Source organism: Wasmannia auropunctata, unplaced genomic scaffold (assembly GCF_000956235.1).
Source record: "Wasmannia auropunctata unplaced genomic scaffold, wasmannia.A_1.0 LD336078.1, whole genome shotgun sequence".
Classification (NCBI taxonomy): domain Eukaryota; kingdom Metazoa; phylum Arthropoda; class Insecta; order Hymenoptera; family Formicidae; genus Wasmannia; species Wasmannia auropunctata.
The window spans coordinates 1,938,304-1,957,368 of NW_012026812.1; the positions used below are offsets into that span (position 1 = coordinate 1,938,304).

Here is a 19,065-nt window from a genome sequence, read left to right on the forward strand (position 1 = left end):
TAATAGGATTCCGTGCCACCTCTTTGCTCAACGTGTTCTCCGGCGTATCGGCGGGAGTTTTCGAGCTTTTGACGAGGCCCGCTGTCCAGGATTCCGTGCCTCTTCGCTCAGCAGTTTTTCACTTTACCAACAAGCCTCTGTCGATATGCACGCTGGTTAGGATTCCGTGCCACCTCTTTGCTCAACGTGTTCTCCGCGTATCGGCGAGAGTTTTCGAGCCTCTATCGAGGCGCGTTGGCTAGGATTAGTAGGATTCCGTGCCACCTCTTTGCTCAACGTGTTCTCCGCGTATCGGCGAGAGTTTTCGAGCCTCTATCGAGGTGCGTTGGCTAGGATTAGTAGGATTCCGTGCCACCTCTTTGCTCAACGTGTTCTCCGCGTATCGGCGGGAGTTTTCGAGCCTCTGAAAAGGCGCGCTGACTAGGCACGTGGACGTGGCTTGTGTCCGTGCTAATCGTGCATTTATACATATATGCCACATTCCTCATCTACAATTTGTGGATGTAGTACAGGCATGAATTGGAATGTCATTTCATCAGCAACATCGCAAAATAAACGTGATCTATTTATTCACAATTTGTGCACGTAGCACAATTAATTAGCACGGACCACGTCCACGTTCTCGTGCTATGATTTGATCGACAACGTTATAAGATAGACGTGGTACGTAGTTTCTTTTTTGAAAACGTGGATGTGGGGCGCTAGTGTCCGGGGGAGATCGCCGGAGACCTGGAGACCGACCACGTGGCCAGCTCCTCGATACCAGCGACTCGTGGAAAAACGCACGAGGACTCGCCGTACTAGTTGTCCCGCTATCACGGGTCCTCTCCTAACCTCTCTTTCACGTGGTAGGCCAGGTGGACAAGGTGGGCATTTCTCAAGCGTATTGGCTTCGCGGCCTTTTTTAATGTACAACGACGCATGAGATTCTGCCCCGCGATGCCGCGGAGTTCGCGATACGCGAGACGATCGATGCGTTTCCCCGATCGCGCGCCCGCGGCGCGATTACGACGGATTTCGCCGGCCGCCGCGCTCTCCGCCGAACCCTCGCGTTCGTCGGCATCGTGCGGATCGTCCCACGCTTCCGCGCCACCGACGATTATCGTTTTCCCGCGTCGGAGGACGGATTCCGGAGTCCGCGCTGGAGTACGGCGCCGTTACGCGACGCCGTCCCGACGGGCATCTCGCGCGGACGTGCGAACGGCACTCGTAAACAATGTCCTAACCTCACAATCGTTTTTTCTTTCAGATGTTCACCGCTAACGCAAAAATAATTAAAAGCGGCGGCGCGGAGCCCGACCCGTTCGAGACGAGCATCTCCAACGCTCTCCTGGAACTGGAGATGAACAGCGACCTGAAGTCGCATTTAAGGGAACTCACCATCACCAAGGCGAAGGAGCTGGAGACAAACAATAAGAAGGTATAAACCTTGATTCCTCGCTAGCTCCTCTCGCTTAAAACCCTGACAGCGACGTGCTGTGCTGAGCTGCAATTGTGTTCTCCGCAGTCGATCATCATATACGTACCGATGCCGAAACTCAAGGCTTTCCAAAAGGTCCAGACGAGGTTGGTACGCGAGTTGGAGAAGAAGTTCTCCGGCAAGCACGTAATGTTCGTCGGCGAACGGAAAATCTTGCCGAAGCCGACGAGAAAGACGCGTACGAAGAACAAGCAGAAGCGTCCTAGAAGGTAAGGAAACTAAAATGTCACAATACTCATAATATTCAATGTCATAATACATTTGCATCTGACATGAACAGGTGTAATTTAATTACGTCAATAATTATTGCGTTATTACTATTTTGTTTATCTATAAATACCGAGTTATTTTAATATCCATTTTCAATTTCAATATGGCATTATCATATATAATATCTTGAATTCTGACTGCATCTTGCATATTCTGTTGTTTGTTATAGTCGTACGTTGACTTCGGTGTACGACGCTTTGCTGGAGGATATTGTCTACCCCGTAGAGATTGTAGGCAAACGAATTCGTGTGAAGCTTGACGGCTCGCAAGTTATCAAAGTTCATTTGGACAAAAATGAACAAACGAATATTGAGCACAAGGTATATTTATTGAGTTTCCTATTTTGTCTGCATAGAATTCTATTTATCTTTCTAGCGTTGTAATAATTTTAATTCATCTTTCGACAGGTCGATACTTTCGCCTCAGTGTACAAACAGCTGACTGGACGAGACGTAACATTCGAGTTTCCTGAGTCTTATGTATGATTTATTAAATATGAAAACATTTGAACCAAGGTATTTGTTATACTCATATTAATTTTTTCGCATCATCTCTCATTTCCTTGTTCCTTGTTTGAACTAATTATTTGCTATCTATGAAAATTTATCCAGAAAAGTTCTTTCCCAGTTTCAAATATTTTTTTAAAGATGAATTTTAAAATTTTTAATCCATTAGCCACATTAACTAAAGCTTTCATAAGTGAAAATCGTGAAATTATACGTTGATCAAATAAAATATATTTTTTAGAACGTAGTTTTTCATATATTTATTTTTATTTATTTATTATATTTTAATACAAATATTTTTAATTTATAGCAAAAATAGTCTTCCTAATAATTAATGAAAACAGCAATTTTTTTATTGATTCATGCAAAAATTTTGTACATTTCTTATTATCGTACTATCACAAAAATGAATATGTGAAAGAATTTCCTTCGTGTCGGTCGATTTTTACCGTAATCGTAGATAATTATTTATCTACGATTTAACATTTTATTCATCTATATTTATTTAATAGCCCCAACATGAATATAGAACACAAATCGAAATAAAATCTAAAGGAAAAAAAACTTGCGGGTCTTTATCACTTGCAATTTTTTGTAGGTACAATTACTGATTTTTATCATATTGATTTGGAAAATAATATCTTTCCTGCTATCGCTTTCAGATTTTTTTTATTATATACCTTATTTATAATATTTTCTTATTTATTACTTCCGAAAGATAAAATTTTCCATTGATGTGCATATATAAAAATAAATTGACACCGAATCTTCCTCGCCTTTAATTATAATTGACCGATTTCTGGAACCTGTCGAAATAGAATGAAAAAGCTACTAGTCTGTACATAAAATAAATGTACGGAAAACAGATTTGAACGCCAAAAAAATTAAAAAATTTTATATAATTAAACGTATAGAGTATATACATTTGAACATGTTTTCAAAATAATTCCATAATTCTTTAAAATTTAATATTGGAAATATCAATATATCCGACTAATTGAGAAAATATATTTAAAACTGAAGGTTTTTTTGATACGATAAAAGAGAGGAATAAATAAATTCTTTTATTTTCTGGACATCGGCTTAACCCCTTGTATCTCGATAACAAAGCTCATCGCCGTTACTCGGCGGAGCTACTCTAAGCTGGAAGGAAAATAGCGTGAGAACATAAGGCAGATGTGAGTATAGAAATGTACGAAACCAAGCGACTGTGCAATAGCACCCGTAGTCTGGATCAGGGTCAGGAAGGCCGGAGGGGGTCGGGAGGTCGAAGGGTTCAAGGAATAACGTGCTCTCCCTTCGAATTCACTGCACGACAGGCGAAATAAGCTATGAATTCTCAAAAAAACTCGCGAATTTTTCATCTCTCCGCGTTGTCACAGAGGAACCGAGAGAAGCGGCATTAATCTTTGCTAATCAATTCGAACAAAATAAACATTTGCAAATTTATAAAAGATTATCAGAATTTAGAAAGAGATAATTTATCAAATTAATAATTTATAGTTTATAAAGAGATATTTTTATGTAGAAATGTGCGACGGAAAGAGAGATTACATTGCTTGAGGATGTACATATTTTTATTTAATTAAAATTATATTAAAATTATAATTTGGTAAACAAAGTCAAACGATGGACGTTTATAGTTCCGTATTTAATTGTAAGAGGTTTTTAATCAACAGCATTAGAATACAACTTACAAGTGCATTATAAATTAATAATTCATAATAATACATCCTTTTATTATTAATTGCAATAATTGCTTGTTGCCATGCATTTTATTTGGAATTTTTTATTCCTTAAATATAATCGCGACGCGTTACTAAACATATATCTGCGCAGCAAATACGTGTAAATTTACTTTAACAAGGGAAGGCAATAATTGTCAAAGTCGTTACATAACGTACCTTGTTCATTACTAACAACATGGTCACGATCAAATCGATGAAAATAAACGAGTCGTATACACGTGCGTACCTGTCTGAAAAATGATACTCTCGCACAGGTAGCCTTTCATTCGTATCGGCGCTCGCGTGAGAATGCAAGGGGGATGCAAAAATGCCGAAGCACTGTTTCCCACCTCAGATTCGGCGGCCGCCCCTCGGGTCGCGCACTGAGTGTTGCATAAATAACTACCCGTGCCGCATCGGGAAACTGGACTACATTTCCGGCCATCTGCCTTATCGGAAATAACGAGTAATCGCGGCAATACGGTAATCCGTGGATCGTGACAAGTATTTAAAATTAAGTTATTGCTCAAAGAAAAAGGAAGAAAGAACGTGGTAATTTAAAGAATTAAAGGTCGGTGAACTCGCAAAAATTGTATAATGTCGAAAAGAAATTTTTAAAAGTCCCTTTAAACTTAAACAGCTTCCGTCACAAATGTATTTTCACATTAAATTAAAAACGATGACAAGGATTTTAGGGTTTTCGTTCATGCGTGCAATACGTACTCTTTAAATACTGCGTGCGAATCTCTTTGCTCTACAGCTCTTTAAATTGTAGATCGGACCAAGAAACACAGAAAAAATATAAACACAAGGCAGAAGTAATGCGTAAACTGGAAAAAAGGAAGATTAGTATTTTTAAAGATTGCAAAATTTTTAATCTCCACATCTAAATTTTCACCTGCACTATCTCCGTTATATTTCCAATATTTTCCTTTTAAAGGTCCTCGATTATAAATTAATATCGTAAATGGAAGTTACTTTGTGACAGAATGATTATTTTTTTCATTTCAAAAGCATTTCTATCTACATTGTTATTTCAGGATTTATTTATCTTTATAAAAGATCCCGTCTCTATTAATTTATTTTAAATACATAATATATAAAACTGTTCGCTTGATAGACAAAGTTTTGTCATGAAGGAACTCTGGAATACAACAATAAAACAAATTGATCGCCGTACCGTGGCGAGCATGCTGAAAAAGATCAGAGTAGCGGGAGTCATTAACTAATTATCTACCCCGGTAATCTCCCCCAGCGGCTAGTTGGTACCCGCATAGTTAACGCGGCGCGTCGACGAGAATTCATTTAACTGTTTTTGCCGAATGATTCACGTCGATCTTGCGTGAATAGTCGACGAATCAATTCCCATCGGGGGCATATCGTGTGCTGCGGGTAGCGCGTGTCGATGTTCTCAAAAATCAGCACCCTGATCGACAGGGTGGATCGCTTCAGATGCATCAATGCACAGCTTGCTAAAACTTTCCCAAGACAGCGGGATTTGTATTTCTGTAACGTCTGTATAATTATTTGCACACAGTGATGGACGCACAAGAAAATAAATATGCATATTAATTAAATTATTTATATAATAATAATTTAAATTATATATGTATATTTATTTCATTATTTATATAATTTACTTTAATTTATATTATACATACTTATAGATGTCAAAGAAAAATATAAATTCTAGAGCACGATGGAATAACACGTTGAAGAATTATGGAATAAAAACGAAGATTAATTTAACGGGAAGAAAAGATAAGTTAGATATGCAATAAGTGAGGAAAGAAAAGACGAAATAATTGATTAAATATGAACTAAATAGATTTATATATAATAAACGGTATAAAAGATTTATTTATCAAATTATTCGGCAACACTACTTTTTTACTGGCCATTTTACTGACGCAACTGTCTGATCAGAAGGCTTTAATAACATTTGTGGGAAAGTTTAATAAAATATTATCTCACACAAGTTGTCTCAAAGAGATTTTTCTCTCTTTTTGTGTACATTGTACGAGTCATACGTGCCAACGTACCGTTGGTGAAAAGTTCAAGAAGGGGAGAGATAAAGGAACGGTCTCTGCGAGAAACGGTCAACGGATGAGACTCACATAACTGGATCCGCGGCTATTATTAAAGGGTTAAAGAAATCGTTGAGATATGTAAAAGAGGAAATCGATTTAGCTGCCGTGACACACGAACGTTAAACCGGTAACTCCTGCGTCATCGTGCAAAGGGGATGCGCGTAACGGTTGAAGAATAACAGTCGCATCAAAGTTGCGTCGTTTTAAATAAAAAATGGCATTTACGTTTCGCTTTATGTTTGTGATATCGGTAATTATTTAAAATCTGGCAAATCAAGCTGGTGGAAAAGAAGATGTGAAAAGGCCTGCGTGATGGGGGCGATTTAAATCAGTAATTTAAAATAGCTCGATCAATGCTGTGAATAGATATAAATATAAATTTAATACTATGGTATTTGATTCCCTTGTCTTGTTAGAATTAAAAGACAAGAAGAGCGGAAAGAGCGTAAATAGAATTTTCTAGCGGAATGATATCGAAATATCTGGCCTTTAAATCAGCTTTAATTTTATATGTATTTTATAGAAGTAGTCCAGAAGTTGTTCAGAAGTGAGATTTATTTGGTTCGCTTGTCTTGTTAAAAGGCAACAAGAGTGAGAAAAGAAATAGAATTTCCTGGTGGAATGACATCACAATCTCTGGCCTTTAAATCATCTTTAATTTTATATGTATTTTATGTAAATCGCCTTCAATTTTTATATGTATTTATATATTTGATATCTGGTTAGTTAATTGCAACAAATATATTTCTTTCGTATTACTCAGAATATGATTCCTTTAATTTTTGATATAAATACATATAAAAATTAAAGGTGATTTAAAGACCAGAGATTCTGATGTCATTTCGCTAGGAAATTTTATTTCTCTTCTCGTTGTTCTTGTCTTTTAATTCTAACAAGACAAACGAACCAGATAAATCGCACTTCTAAACAACTTGTGGACACCTGGAGATATTCTTCGTACGCGCTGTATTTCGAATTTACCATCTCGCAAAGCGAGATCCTATTTGGCAGAAAAGTTCCCGAAAGTTCTCGGTATATCTTTCCGCCGGCACCTGGGCCCGTTCGCCCTCCTTCGGGATTTTCAGGGGGGCGAGCAGCACCCCTCGGTGGAGAAACCTCGGGAGAGGAAACCGACCACGTCGCGCACGTTACGTTGCAGAAACAGGTAAGGAGCAAACGTGTTCGGGAGCAAGGATCTTCTTCGCGTCTCGTCTCGTGATCTCTTTTCCCCTTCGACGACGACGGGGGGGAAAGATGAAGCAGCGAGGGGGAGCGGGACGGATCTGAAAAGGAGCGTTGCGCCGAAACCGTTTTCCCAGGAGCCTCCCCTGAAGGGCCCCCATCAACCACCGCGTGCAAACGAAGGAAGGGCCTAGGCGAAGTATATAAGGGCCCGCTCGGCCTGCAGTGACCTCAGAGCATCACGGTCAACGGTGCGGAGAGGAGGTCCCGGCTTCTTCGACCGCTCGACCACCCCGGTCACGGTCGAGGGAGATCCCGTAGGGGTCGAAGACGAGAGGAGAGGAGCGGAGAAGGAAGTCAAGCTGTAGTCATCTCTAACCAGCGATCGCCATTTTTTCTGTCGCAGATCCAATCGGAGCTACCCACCCACGATGGTGAGTATAGTTTCGGGTTTTTGTCCTGGCTAGCACGTGATCTTGGTGCTTCGATAGACTACGCTAAAAGTCGTCTAAAATCTGGTTTTCGGCCCCGCGGATCTTCGACGTTCTGCCTCGTGAAGCCGGAAATTTGCACTTCTTCCCAAATAGCGATCGACTGTCACGCGCGGAAAATTGGGCGAGTCGTACTTTGCCCTCCAAAAAGAAAACTAAATACGTTCGCGTTCTATTAACGCGTCTATAATAACATTCGCTCGGAAAAAAAAAGTACGTTTACAGGCAATCATTATGGAAAATTTAATTTGTAATTTTGCCACGCCACGTATTTTTGAAACAGACGAACGTATATCGATGTCTTCAAAGTTGAAATTCTAAAAGTTCGAATTTCTCGATTCGCTTAATTTTTCGCGAATGAGACAGCCGATTAATTATACAGTATTCATCGTGAAATGAGAACACCAGAAGCGATTGGATTTGCTCGCTTCCAAAAATTTACATAACGAGAGATTCGAATTGAATTCCGAAAAAGCATGACGCACGTTTGTTTAATTTTAATCGCGCGACTAATTATCGCATGTTCGCGCGATGTCAGAGATGTTGCAGTTCTCTCTTCCTTTTCCATGGTGTTCTGATTTTGTCAGATAGTACTCTATACCGGTGAAAATTTTCGGGCAGGTAGAAAAAACGGTCAAATTGCTAAAAACGAGAGAGAATTAAACCGCCACGAGACATAACGTGCCGAGAGACATAACGTGAATTTTAATCGCGACGGAGGTGTCTTGAGGTAATGAGATTTTTTTTTTCGCGAGACAGAATAGCGTGAATCTACGATCGAAATTCCGAAGTTACGCGCGCATTGATCATTCGGACCTACTCTATCCAGGCACTAATATCCCTCCCCCCCAAAATGTGACTTGAAATTTGCTCGTCTCTTATCCACTCCTCTTTTTTCGCCGTTGTGTTCGAAAGTTCTGTCTGCTTTTTTATTCCATCCTCTCTCACGTCTGATCAAATTGCTCTCCTTGTGTGTAATAGTGGATCCTTCGAAATTTGTACTCGTCGAAAAAAAAAGGAAAAAAAAAAGTAGGTCGCTCTCCTCAAACCGCTTCTCCTGTTAACGGCGTTATCACTACTCACGCACGCGCGTCCGTTGAGACCTTTACCGATTACGTTATATATATACACAGCCGATATACACAGCGCGGAATGACTTTTTCGCGAGAAAACGTTTCGTGAAATCTTCATGGATTAACTAAGTCGATATAACGCGGCAGATTGATCCAAATTTTCCGAAGTATCGTTCAAGTATGATTTGCCACTCGCTGGAATGATACTGAAAAATCATTTGGATGATCTTCGTTTCGAGATTCTGCGAGTAGTGATATCACGCTCACATGCTTCTCACCTGCACCTGTAGATTTTCAGAACGTTTTTTTTTCAGTTGCTGTTAATCGCGCGCGTTTACGCGCGTTCATATAGAGCGCCCGTAAGAGCGTGCGATCTTTCAAACAGTCAGATCGTAGATCAACAATTAGATGTACAGATCCATCAGTGTTAATTTATTTTTTGTGTAAACCGACTTGGAATGCATGCGATTAAACTGACACATCATGTGTGTGTGCGCGTAAATTAAAACTCTCAAGGTTTCAAGCTGCTGTTTCTGTACCGACTCGCTAGAATCTTCTGATCTATAATCTTTCATTTCACGCTGCTTAATAAACCCCCGCAATAAATCTGCATGCGTAGACACCTTTGCATCCCGTTGAACATAACTAACGTCATGTCCCGTCAAAAGTTACACCGGTACACCTCATCGTAAAGTGACACGGAGATAACCGTGAAAGCCTTCACGCGAAAAGGTGTCGTTTATCGAAATTTTTGTGATTTAACATCGTAATATAATATAGCGCGGGATTAAGTTTCAATTAAAAAAAATGTGCAGATTCAAGCAGGTGAAAATTTCTCCTTTACACTTAGTTCCGAACGCGACATAATCGAAAATGACATCGACATCGACACAATCGAACATTCCGAAGCAATCCACGTAAAAAATTCTTTCCCACATTGTATCAACTCATCGTCCCGTTAAAATTGCCGTTCAATCTCAAGCTGAGAACATTTGTCGCACAAATTCGAAAGCAATCGTTTGCTATGAGAACATTACACTCACAACAGCTTTACGATTAATGTGAATTTCGGTTGCCAAGAATTGCCATTGAAAGTTGTTTAAATTTGTTATTGCTAAGAAATTTGTAGTGAATCAATGCAGTGATATTTTAACGAAACAGAAAGCATGCAGACGAGAATGTATAAATATACGATAAAATAACAATTTATGTATGTGAACGATTTGGAACAATGATATGTCAATTTCCGATAAAATAGTTTGAAGTACGAAAATTATAGTATTCTAAAGATTAATTAATCGATTATGCATTTTTGATTAACAGTGACTCAACAGAAATTTGTTTCAAGCTTCACCGATAATAGTGATGACGATAATAATATATTTGTTTGATTGGTTTACTACATGATTACATAATCTTCTCTGCTGTTATCAACGGCATGCTCATTTTGCATAATCAATCTTAGGCAACATTCAGATAATCGATATTATTGTATGTTAAAACGAATTTGATTAGCGCACGTTTCACAATCCCAATTTTAAAACAAACACTTTTCAAGATACATGCTTCGTAAAAGAAAATAAATTCAAAAAGATGTTTGAATTAATGGATACAAAAACAAGATCTTTTTCACGGATCACAAAATCATATTATCTGGACAAATAAACGGTAAAACAGTGGACCAAGAAAAATAGTAACATCATTAGAACCTTCAAATTTATGGCTGCATCTGGAAGAATAATTAGCAAAATAATTAGTTGAATTTTGAACGCTACATATTTCAATATAATAAACATATATAGACTTTTCGCATGAAATAGGGATTGTCATTCTTGATATTATGCAAAACTTAAACAAAATAGAACTCGATTTGTATTAATAATATCCTGGAAATGATTGTCGATAATTGCAAGTGAACTATATTAAAATACAGTTAAAAACAAGATAGAAAACCGAAGAAAGTATTTATAATAAGGTTTTTTTTTATAATAGTAAGTAAAGCAGAAAATTCATTATCGTAATCTAAAAGAAAGTACAATGTTCGAACTGATATTTTATTTGTACAGAAAAAAGCAAGTAGATCTAAATCTTTACTAAATCCATAAAATAAATGCATCTGAGAAAATATCGAATTATATAACAGGCATTTAAAAAAATTTGTTTACTCAGGTTTCCAATATATGACGTAAGCGTATGATATCAGCAAAATTTACCAGAGCTAATGTTTCATTTCTGACATGCTGCAAAAATTTTACGGTTTATTTTATTGATTGCATTTGGCGAGTATTTCGACCAGACCTTTAATAATTAACAATTTTCCATTTTCTAAAAGAAAAAAATAATAAAGAAACTGATATCCACACAATTTCTTATTACAAGCAGTAAGACTGACCGAAAAATTTTTGTAATAAAATTATGAAAGCCGAATTTTTAACATTTAGCTCGTTAATAACGTACATAACAAATATAAGTTTTTTTTGGCAAATAATTATTACTTAATTAAATCCATGTAAATTAAATATCAACTGTTAGATTAATCTGTTATTTGGCAGTTCAATATCAAGCTGTAAAGATATAATTTTCTGGATCAAAATATAATTTCCTACATCATATTATTCCGAAACAATAGATTGTCAATTCAGCAAAAATAATATATTGTATTCAAATTTCAAAACAGATCGCAACATTTCGAATTGAGCATATCAGATCATAAGATGAAATGTAATACTTGCCATAATACGTGTAATATGTTTAATATAAAGTTCTTGGTGAATCACTTGCTCAAACATGGCATAAAGGAAACAACTTCAGAAAATACTAAATAAGAGAAATATCCTTTTTCAGCAGCAGTATTGAGAAAATCAAAACAAAATTATATTTTTGATGTTCTAGAAAACTATTCTTACTTCAGATAAAATAGCCAAGAAAATCAGTCGAATGAGAAATCAATCCAATAAAAGAGAAAATATTTCAGAGAAATTTTACAACAAAAATCAATAATTATATAGTCTTTACATTAAAGTTATATAAGCTTCGTAGCAAAATTGCAAAACAACTAATGTAATAATATTGGCAATACGGAAAATTATCTGAACAACTGAAATAAATGAAAACATTTAACGCTATCAAGATATCGCTGCAGAGGAAATTATGCCGTTCGGGCAAAATTGTTTCATCACCTGTTCGCATATTCAATCAATGCGAGGGGGATCGGTTTTCTGTTCCCCCGTACTTACGCCGGAAGAGCAAAGAGCATGTCGATCGTATCGGCACACACGTAACCCGTATAAGCACTGCATTGATTCGGTCACCGAATACATTGGAATACGCAAGAATTGATTTTTTTAATGGGTTTCCATGTCCAAAAGAGGGTATCATTACTGAAAACGTCGGGCACACACATAAATTGCGACATATAGCATCAATTCCCACAATCTATTCGATCCTGACATCTAACTGGATTTGCTTACAACCGATGAGAATGTATGACAAAAGTACAGATTCGTCCGTACGCAATGATAAAAAAAACTTACTCTGTTTCGAGCTTGAAAATTCACCGCATTTTAGCAAGACTCCCGACTGTCATATACGTGAAAGTAATATAAATGTGTTATCTCCTCTCGAATTTTCGTGTTACGATACTTTTCTGAAATCGGTTACATTACGGGGAAACGCGTATGTAAAATTGGTTTCTTCAAATAGAATTAAGGCATCTTTATCTATTTGAATAGTTCTAATTTATTTAACAGTCGAACCAGTATAGCATTTATTTTTTTTTGGTACACGCTACATCCCGCCAATTTCTCATCGTACTGTATTAGTTAATGTTAATGACATACTCCGGTGAATAAAATTACGATCGCGCTTAATAAAATGACATATTTGAAATACGTGAATACTTACAATAGAACAATAAGTGAAATAATGGTAATTACATTTTGGTCCATAAACGATTCTTCTGGCCTTTTAAAAATTGGTTACCAATACTATTGCCATTTCAAAAATAATTCCCATTGTTTCAATGAGAAAACAGAAAAAATTTATCTTTGTAACTGTTTTAAAAAGAAAATTCGAATTTTCGAATACGGCAATACTTCAGAATTGACTCGATTTATTTGAAGAATATGAAGGACTTCAAGAAAGAACAAAAAAGTACAGAGACTGAACATTTTCGAGTGAAGTTTAAATTTAAAATCACGTTTGTAAGAAAACATTTTTCAAAACATCAAGAAATTATAGCAATAACTACAACAGAAATAAATAGAAATGATTAAATGTTGCTTTAAATGATATGCTACAAAAAGAAAGGATTCCCTCCGTTTTTTTCAAAGATGGTTTCACTAATATCAAAATCAGAATTCTCGAATCTAATATCACGGCTTATTAAGGGTTCAAAAATAATTCTGATTGCTTCAGACGAGTACAAAATATCTTTGGATTTCCGTGATATGCTTGACCAAAAATCATAAAACGACCGGGCGAATCCGTTTCGTTTTCCGAAAGAAGATATACGCGAAAATTGACAATTTAGTTGATGTATCGCAATCAGTATCGAGGAAATAATCTCGCGAGACGAATTGTCGACCACTACCGGTTTTCTTCAACTGCAAAATTGCAAAATCTCGACAGCAAATTACGAGAAAGACGTGTCACAGAATTGTAGAAATCGCGATCGATCAAGGAGACATGATTTTTAGGCGAAATGTTCCACGAATGGAATACTCGATTATCGCTTCATCATCAGTTTCACGCGAGCCCGAAAATCCGTGAAATCGACCGTCGCAGTCACGTAACGTATATACATACCGAGCTATAATTCGATGCTCAAGTTAATTTCCTGCGTTAAACAAAGTTCGACAAAGATCAGTCGTCGAAACCACGTCAAGAGACCACTCTAACGATCTGAACGAACGCCAAAACGCGCGCAAACGAGAACGCCAAAAGGAAAAAAGAAAAGAAAAAAAAACACCACGCGATCGTTAGCGGAAGAAAAGATTCCGGACCATCAAAACGCGAAGCAGGCCGGACTCTCGCGTAACAAAGAGCCACGGCTTTAGCATTGTCGCGCGGCCTTCGAGAATCTAACGAGCCACAAAAAGAAGAAAAAAAAAGTTTCGCTTTAAAGAGAGTTCCCTCATATACGCACCGCGTATATAACCCGGCCCTTCTGCATCCGTGTAATACAAAGGTATTTTCGTCACCTCGCTCCCGTTCAAACCCCTCCCCCCCCCCTCGCGCCGCCGCCCCTCGCGTTTCGTGATTTACGCGCGTTCCCAGGGAAGAGAGAGAAACCTGTAAAAAGGGGCTAACTAACTCATAATGCCTCGCAAGTCCCACGGTCCAGCATCTTGCATCCAGCAGTACATACATATATATATACAGCCAGCACGACTTCTTTGTCTTCCTTCTCTTTGCGGCCACGCTTCTCTTCCACGATTCACGCTTCGCCCTCTTTTTGTGCTCTCCGGCCTTTCCGGGGGCCGGTTGTTCCGGTTGTACACACAGGGAAACCGAGTCGAAGGTTCTTTTTGAGCAGTCTCTCGCTTCTGCTTCTGGCTCCTCTCAGCTACACTTTCCACGCTCGTGTCCTCTCGATCCCTCCGCCCTCCCTCCCGTCCGTCCGTCGTCCCCGCCGAAGCGCGAGTATAATTGACATATTGTCGACGCCGATCACTATATGCGAAATCATACGCGCTCCATATATTCGAGACCGCAGGCTGCTACCAGCTGCTCGCAAAAGTAGCGCGCATTAATCATGCATACGTTTCGTGTGTGATCGTGGTATAAGCGGTATAAAAGTGTGCCGCGAATACGAAAAAAAACTTTGAGATTTTCTTTTTCAACACGGGAGCCGCACCGTACGAGCGTCCGAAAAATTTCTTGCGAAATTCACGTTACAATCATGAGAATTAAAACAGCTTGTGCTCTCTTAAACAATTACTCTTTCCGGGGGAAAAAAAGGAAGATGGAAGAAACGTGAATCTGACACACTTGTAGAATTTTTATTCTTCAAAATCACTTGAATCTCGGTTCGTCGACGCGATCTATCGATTCATTTCAACGTAATCGCGCTACTGCAAGATATTCCCCCGAGGAGTTTCCAAATCTTCGCAGCGAGACGTCGAGTCAAAATCCAGATAATCGCTCAACTCCAACGTAGGAAGAGTAAAAAGAGTGTAGCTAATAGGAAACGGACACGCTTTGTCAACGAATCCATCGTTTAATTATCGAGAATATTTTTCGGACTCGTCGATAACACCGCGCGGATATGTTGTGACCCTTAAAAATCTGCATGTTTCTTGGCTATCTACGCGATACGAGTCCTTTTAGAAAAGAGGTCAGAATAAAGTTTCGCAAATAAAACGACAATCAAAAGAGATCTTTCACGCTGGCCGAGATAAAAATAAGATTCATTTGAAAACGCTACATTTATGTTTGTAAAAATCGAAGTATAATAAACGCCAAACTACGTTCACAAGATAAAAGTGCTTGTACAATATCGTTCTTCGGGGTGATCGTATATCTATCGGATGATTGACCGAATTGCTCTAAGAAATCGAGTATACACGAATTTACGGCAGACAGACTTTCAGAAGGCCTGTTTGGTAAACGCAAAAGCATGAGCAGAAATTCATTCGATCAGTACAAAATCCGGAAAAGTTGTCCGTCATTTCGATGCAGAATTCAAAGTTTTAAAAACTATTTATAGAGCCAAACGTATGTAAAATGTACTAGAAAAATAGCTTTTTTCTCTTGATATTTGGACCATTATTACGGCTGTCAGTGACAATCAAAAATAAGAATAAAATTTAGCACATTAAAAATCAATGTATATACAAATACTAATTTATCACCCACTGTTCACGAAGAAATCAAGATTAAGTGAAACATTACATTATGAAAAACTGAAAGTAAAATTATCAAGAACGATATTTGCCAATCCGTGACATGTTGATTCTCAATCTAATTCAAAATTTCAAAGAAAAAAATAGACCAAATTTTCTACATAACACAGCAAAATTTTCCGGAATACAGTATAAATTCACCGTTAAAGTTAAGCGTCGCGAAGTACTTTCCGAACAAAATGCAAATTATGCCTACGTGAAACAAAAAGGAAGTTAATCTAAAAAAATATCATCTCATCATCCACCACCACTGCAACTTCATGAAGAATACGCCTGTACAGTTCGAAATTGATCGAAATTCTTCACCCATGGAAACTCGTCGGTAGGCCAAGAGACGTACAAGGCGTTCGCGAATTTTGCCAAATCAAAAACAGCACAAACAGTGGAGAAGGGGCTTTCGGTGTCTTTAAAAAAAAAAAAAAACGACGCTTGACGACGACCGCACACGCACACTTCTCGAACCACTAGTACTATTCGAAATCTCAAAGGGATCACATTGTTTAGCGTTCATTGAATAAGAGCATTTGGTAGAAATCGATTAGATTAGAGTTTCAACGCGCACGGAAAAACGTGAACAACCGGCCCTTGTGTGTTTTTTTTTTAAATTTTGTTTCGTAGCTAACGCTCACACCCTTCCAGGTTTCACCACTCGGACGGCCCGGGAAAACGAGGCAGCAGCAGCGCCAGCAGCAATCAAGGGCAATCAGGGCATCAATCACGGCATCAATCAGCCGACGGGACGGCGCGGGAGGATCAAAATCAGCGGGTGCGGCTGGAAACCGGCGGCGTCAGGCGGCGGCCAGCTATCCGGCGAGGAGCCGAAACGGATAAGGATAATGTATCCGGCGCGATCTCGCGCCCCAGATGATCGTGGCAGATCATCGGGATTCAAGAGCGACGATCGCGACAACGATTCTACTTCAATCCACCAGGCTGTCTAATTATATTCATTGCATCTACGGGATTTGTTGGATTTTATCGCAATTATCGCGCATCATTTGTTGAAGTTACCGCAATTTCGCAAACAAGAGGGGGGGAAAAAGGGAAACAGGCTTTCACCCGTGTCTACCCGGCGAGCCTGAGGATATTAATGATTTTGTCTTGCACACTGTCGAAAACCGCGCCTTCGAACGAGACATCCTCGATGGCGTGCACAAAGCTCCGCGAACTTCTCCAGTACCGAACGAAACCACTTCCGACCTCAAGACCGAAAGCAGGCAATTTGTTTTTCGTTGGACCAACCACCGTCCGTTCTCGGCTAGAACATCTACTCGTCCAGACGGCTCGATTCCGGCACGATCTCCAGCGCGAAAACAATTTTCGGACACTCAGGAATCCTCCTGATCGCGGCGGAGGCCGCACCTGCCGTTCTCGCCGGACCGGCAGAGCTGAAAGCAACGAAAACACTTTCAACGCAACACACCTGGAGCATCGTCAAAAACAGCCAGCACACACCTGGAAACGTCACACATTTACTATCACTATTATTATTACTTCAAAAAGAAAAGAAAAGAAACAAAACGCCGACGTCACTTTTCACCCTCGCAGCCAACGATACTAATACTAATGATAGTAACACTATCGACGAAAATTCTCCGAAAATCATTGGAAAATTACGCGAAAAAAAAAAAACGTCAGTCACAGCGCGTGCAGTCACGCGACGCCACTTTGGGAACACGCGGTTACCTCGGAAGGGAAAAAGCACAAAAAAAAACACGCCTCTAAACGCGCACGCGCACGTATACTTTAGCATAAACTTCCGCGTTGTTTCGCAGCGCGAGAAGAAAAAAAATAAGAAGAAATCGCGGCACACTCTGCCTCGCAACGAAAAAAATTGGATTGGAAAGGACAAAACGTCTCTCCCCCAGCGAAAAAGGCTCACGGCATGGACGGAATCGTTCCTCCGACCTCAACCAGGCATCCCCTTCGGTCTTATACGCCGCCACAAGCGCACGTCTCGCACACCTCAGGATAATTATAATTTCGCAGAGCATTCTTTATACCGTACCGGCCGCCGCAGCAGGACGCGCGGACCTTTTATTTCGTTATACGATTTACAGGAGACACTTTACCGCGGGCTCACACCGCGAGGAAAAAGGAAAAAAAAACCACTTCTCGTTGCACTTCCCTACATTCTTTACGCGCTGCGCCGTCACCAAATATGAGATACAACGTGACTCCAAGTTCACGATTGTACGATTTATCGATGATTATTTGAAAGCTTCGTACCCAGCGACTTTACAGTTCTGCAAGACTATTTTGATCATTTTTCACGGTTCGAACAAAGAAGAGACGATCGGACGAACAATCGACGCGTGTCAATCGACGGCACGCGAGAAACCAAAGGCTTCAGAGCAGATCAAAAGCGCCAAATCGCAAAAATCGGAAATCACGACGTAAATTTGTGCAGCCGGAACACAGTGCTGCACGGATCTGGGAAAAAGAAGAACAATCCTTCAGGGTTCTACCTCTGGAGAGAAGAATGTAAATCGTGGCTCTCGATCGAAATTCGCAAGTTATTTCGGATCGACGAGTTTAAGCGCATCGTCAAACACCTCCCGACCTACAATTTCTCGATCGATTAATGATTAGAAGAGAGCAAAACAGCCAGCGCTCAAAAACAGACGATCTCAAAAGCGAACCCCGCGCAAATTTCGCACAAGCAAAATCACCACAGGGAAGTGGGCGGAAAGATTGACACTCTCGATGCAGATGTCATGCCCGGAAAAAAACGAAATCAATCGAAATCATTAATCGAATCAATTTTATATCGAATCACCAAATTTTCAATCGGACTATTATCAGGATTATCGAGCTAATTTTACTGACGTTCGTTTGCGAATGACGCGCTACGCAAAACAGTACACGCGGAGTCCTTTTTGGTCCAATCCAAGGATACTCTCTGGGAAACCAGCCCGAAATTATCAGCAAACCCCCTGCGAATAAATTTTCGCTACGCCAAAAGCGACAACAAAAGAGTAACTTTTGCACGCGGCTCTGTAGCGGCGTAACTCATCCTAAATCTCACCCTAAATTACGTCCAACGAGCACGAAACGACCGCAAAAAAACACCGCCAGAAAACAAGAATGGCGCGAATCATACTCGGAGCAAACTCTCGATAAAATCTCTGATAAAACAACTCTATACACTCGGATACAAATTCCGGCACGAATCGCACGAAGATTCGAAATCTGGATGAAAAATGGAATCTCACATCGAAATATCCACTCGATGCAAATCTCAGGACAAAAATCGCAGTTGCGGACTTTTCCGACTGCAGTGCAAGAATTCCTCGATTAAACTAAACAGTCAGGATCTTATCTAATCGACAACGAATTTT

The 19,065-nt window shown here is 39.4% G+C and overlaps 2 protein-coding genes across 2 annotated transcripts; both read left to right on the plus strand.

The window, feature by feature from the left end:
* Window positions 1-758: 758 nt before the first annotated feature.
* LOC105448808 (40S ribosomal protein S7-like) lies at window positions 759-2,268 on the plus strand. Its single transcript, XM_011687586.1, has 5 exons — window positions 759-866; window positions 1,250-1,420; window positions 1,508-1,689; window positions 1,920-2,070; window positions 2,158-2,268. Exons 2-5 carry the CDS (start codon window positions 1,250-1,252, stop codon window positions 2,233-2,235), a joined length of 582 nt encoding a protein of 193 aa, XP_011685888.1. The 5' UTR covers window positions 759-866; the 3' UTR covers window positions 2,236-2,268.
* A 4,193-nt stretch (window positions 2,269-6,461) lies between these two features.
* LOC105449102 lies at window positions 6,462-17,413 on the plus strand. The gene is made up of 3 exons (XM_011688102.1): window positions 6,462-6,518; window positions 7,491-7,689; window positions 16,364-17,413. The coding sequence occupies exons 1-3, from the start codon at window positions 6,462-6,464 to the stop codon at window positions 16,663-16,665; spliced, it is 558 nt and encodes a 185-aa protein (XP_011686404.1). The 3' UTR covers window positions 16,666-17,413.
* Window positions 17,414-19,065: the final 1,652 nt, after the last annotated feature.

Excerpts from the sequence above, each read along its gene's own strand:
- LOC105449102 (XM_011688102.1), top strand. The coding sequence starts at position 6,462 with ATGGTATTTGATTCCCTTGTCTTGTTAGAATTAAAAGACAAGAAGAGC. Across the intron at positions 6,519-7,490 it reads ACAAGAAGAGCGGAAAGAGC|AGCATCACGGTCAACGGTGC; the intron begins GTAAATAGAATT and ends CAGTGACCTCAG. Across the intron at positions 7,690-16,363 it reads GGAGCTACCCACCCACGATG|GTTTCACCACTCGGACGGCC; the intron begins GTGAGTATAGTT and ends ACACCCTTCCAG.
- LOC105448808 (XM_011687586.1), top strand. The coding sequence starts at position 1,250 with ATGTTCACCGCTAACGCAAAAATAATTAAAAGCGGCGGCGCGGAGCCC. Across the intron at positions 1,690-1,919 it reads AAGCAGAAGCGTCCTAGAAG|TCGTACGTTGACTTCGGTGT; the intron begins GTAAGGAAACTA and ends TGTTTGTTATAG. Across the intron at positions 2,071-2,157 it reads AAACGAATATTGAGCACAAG|GTCGATACTTTCGCCTCAGT; the intron begins GTATATTTATTG and ends ATCTTTCGACAG.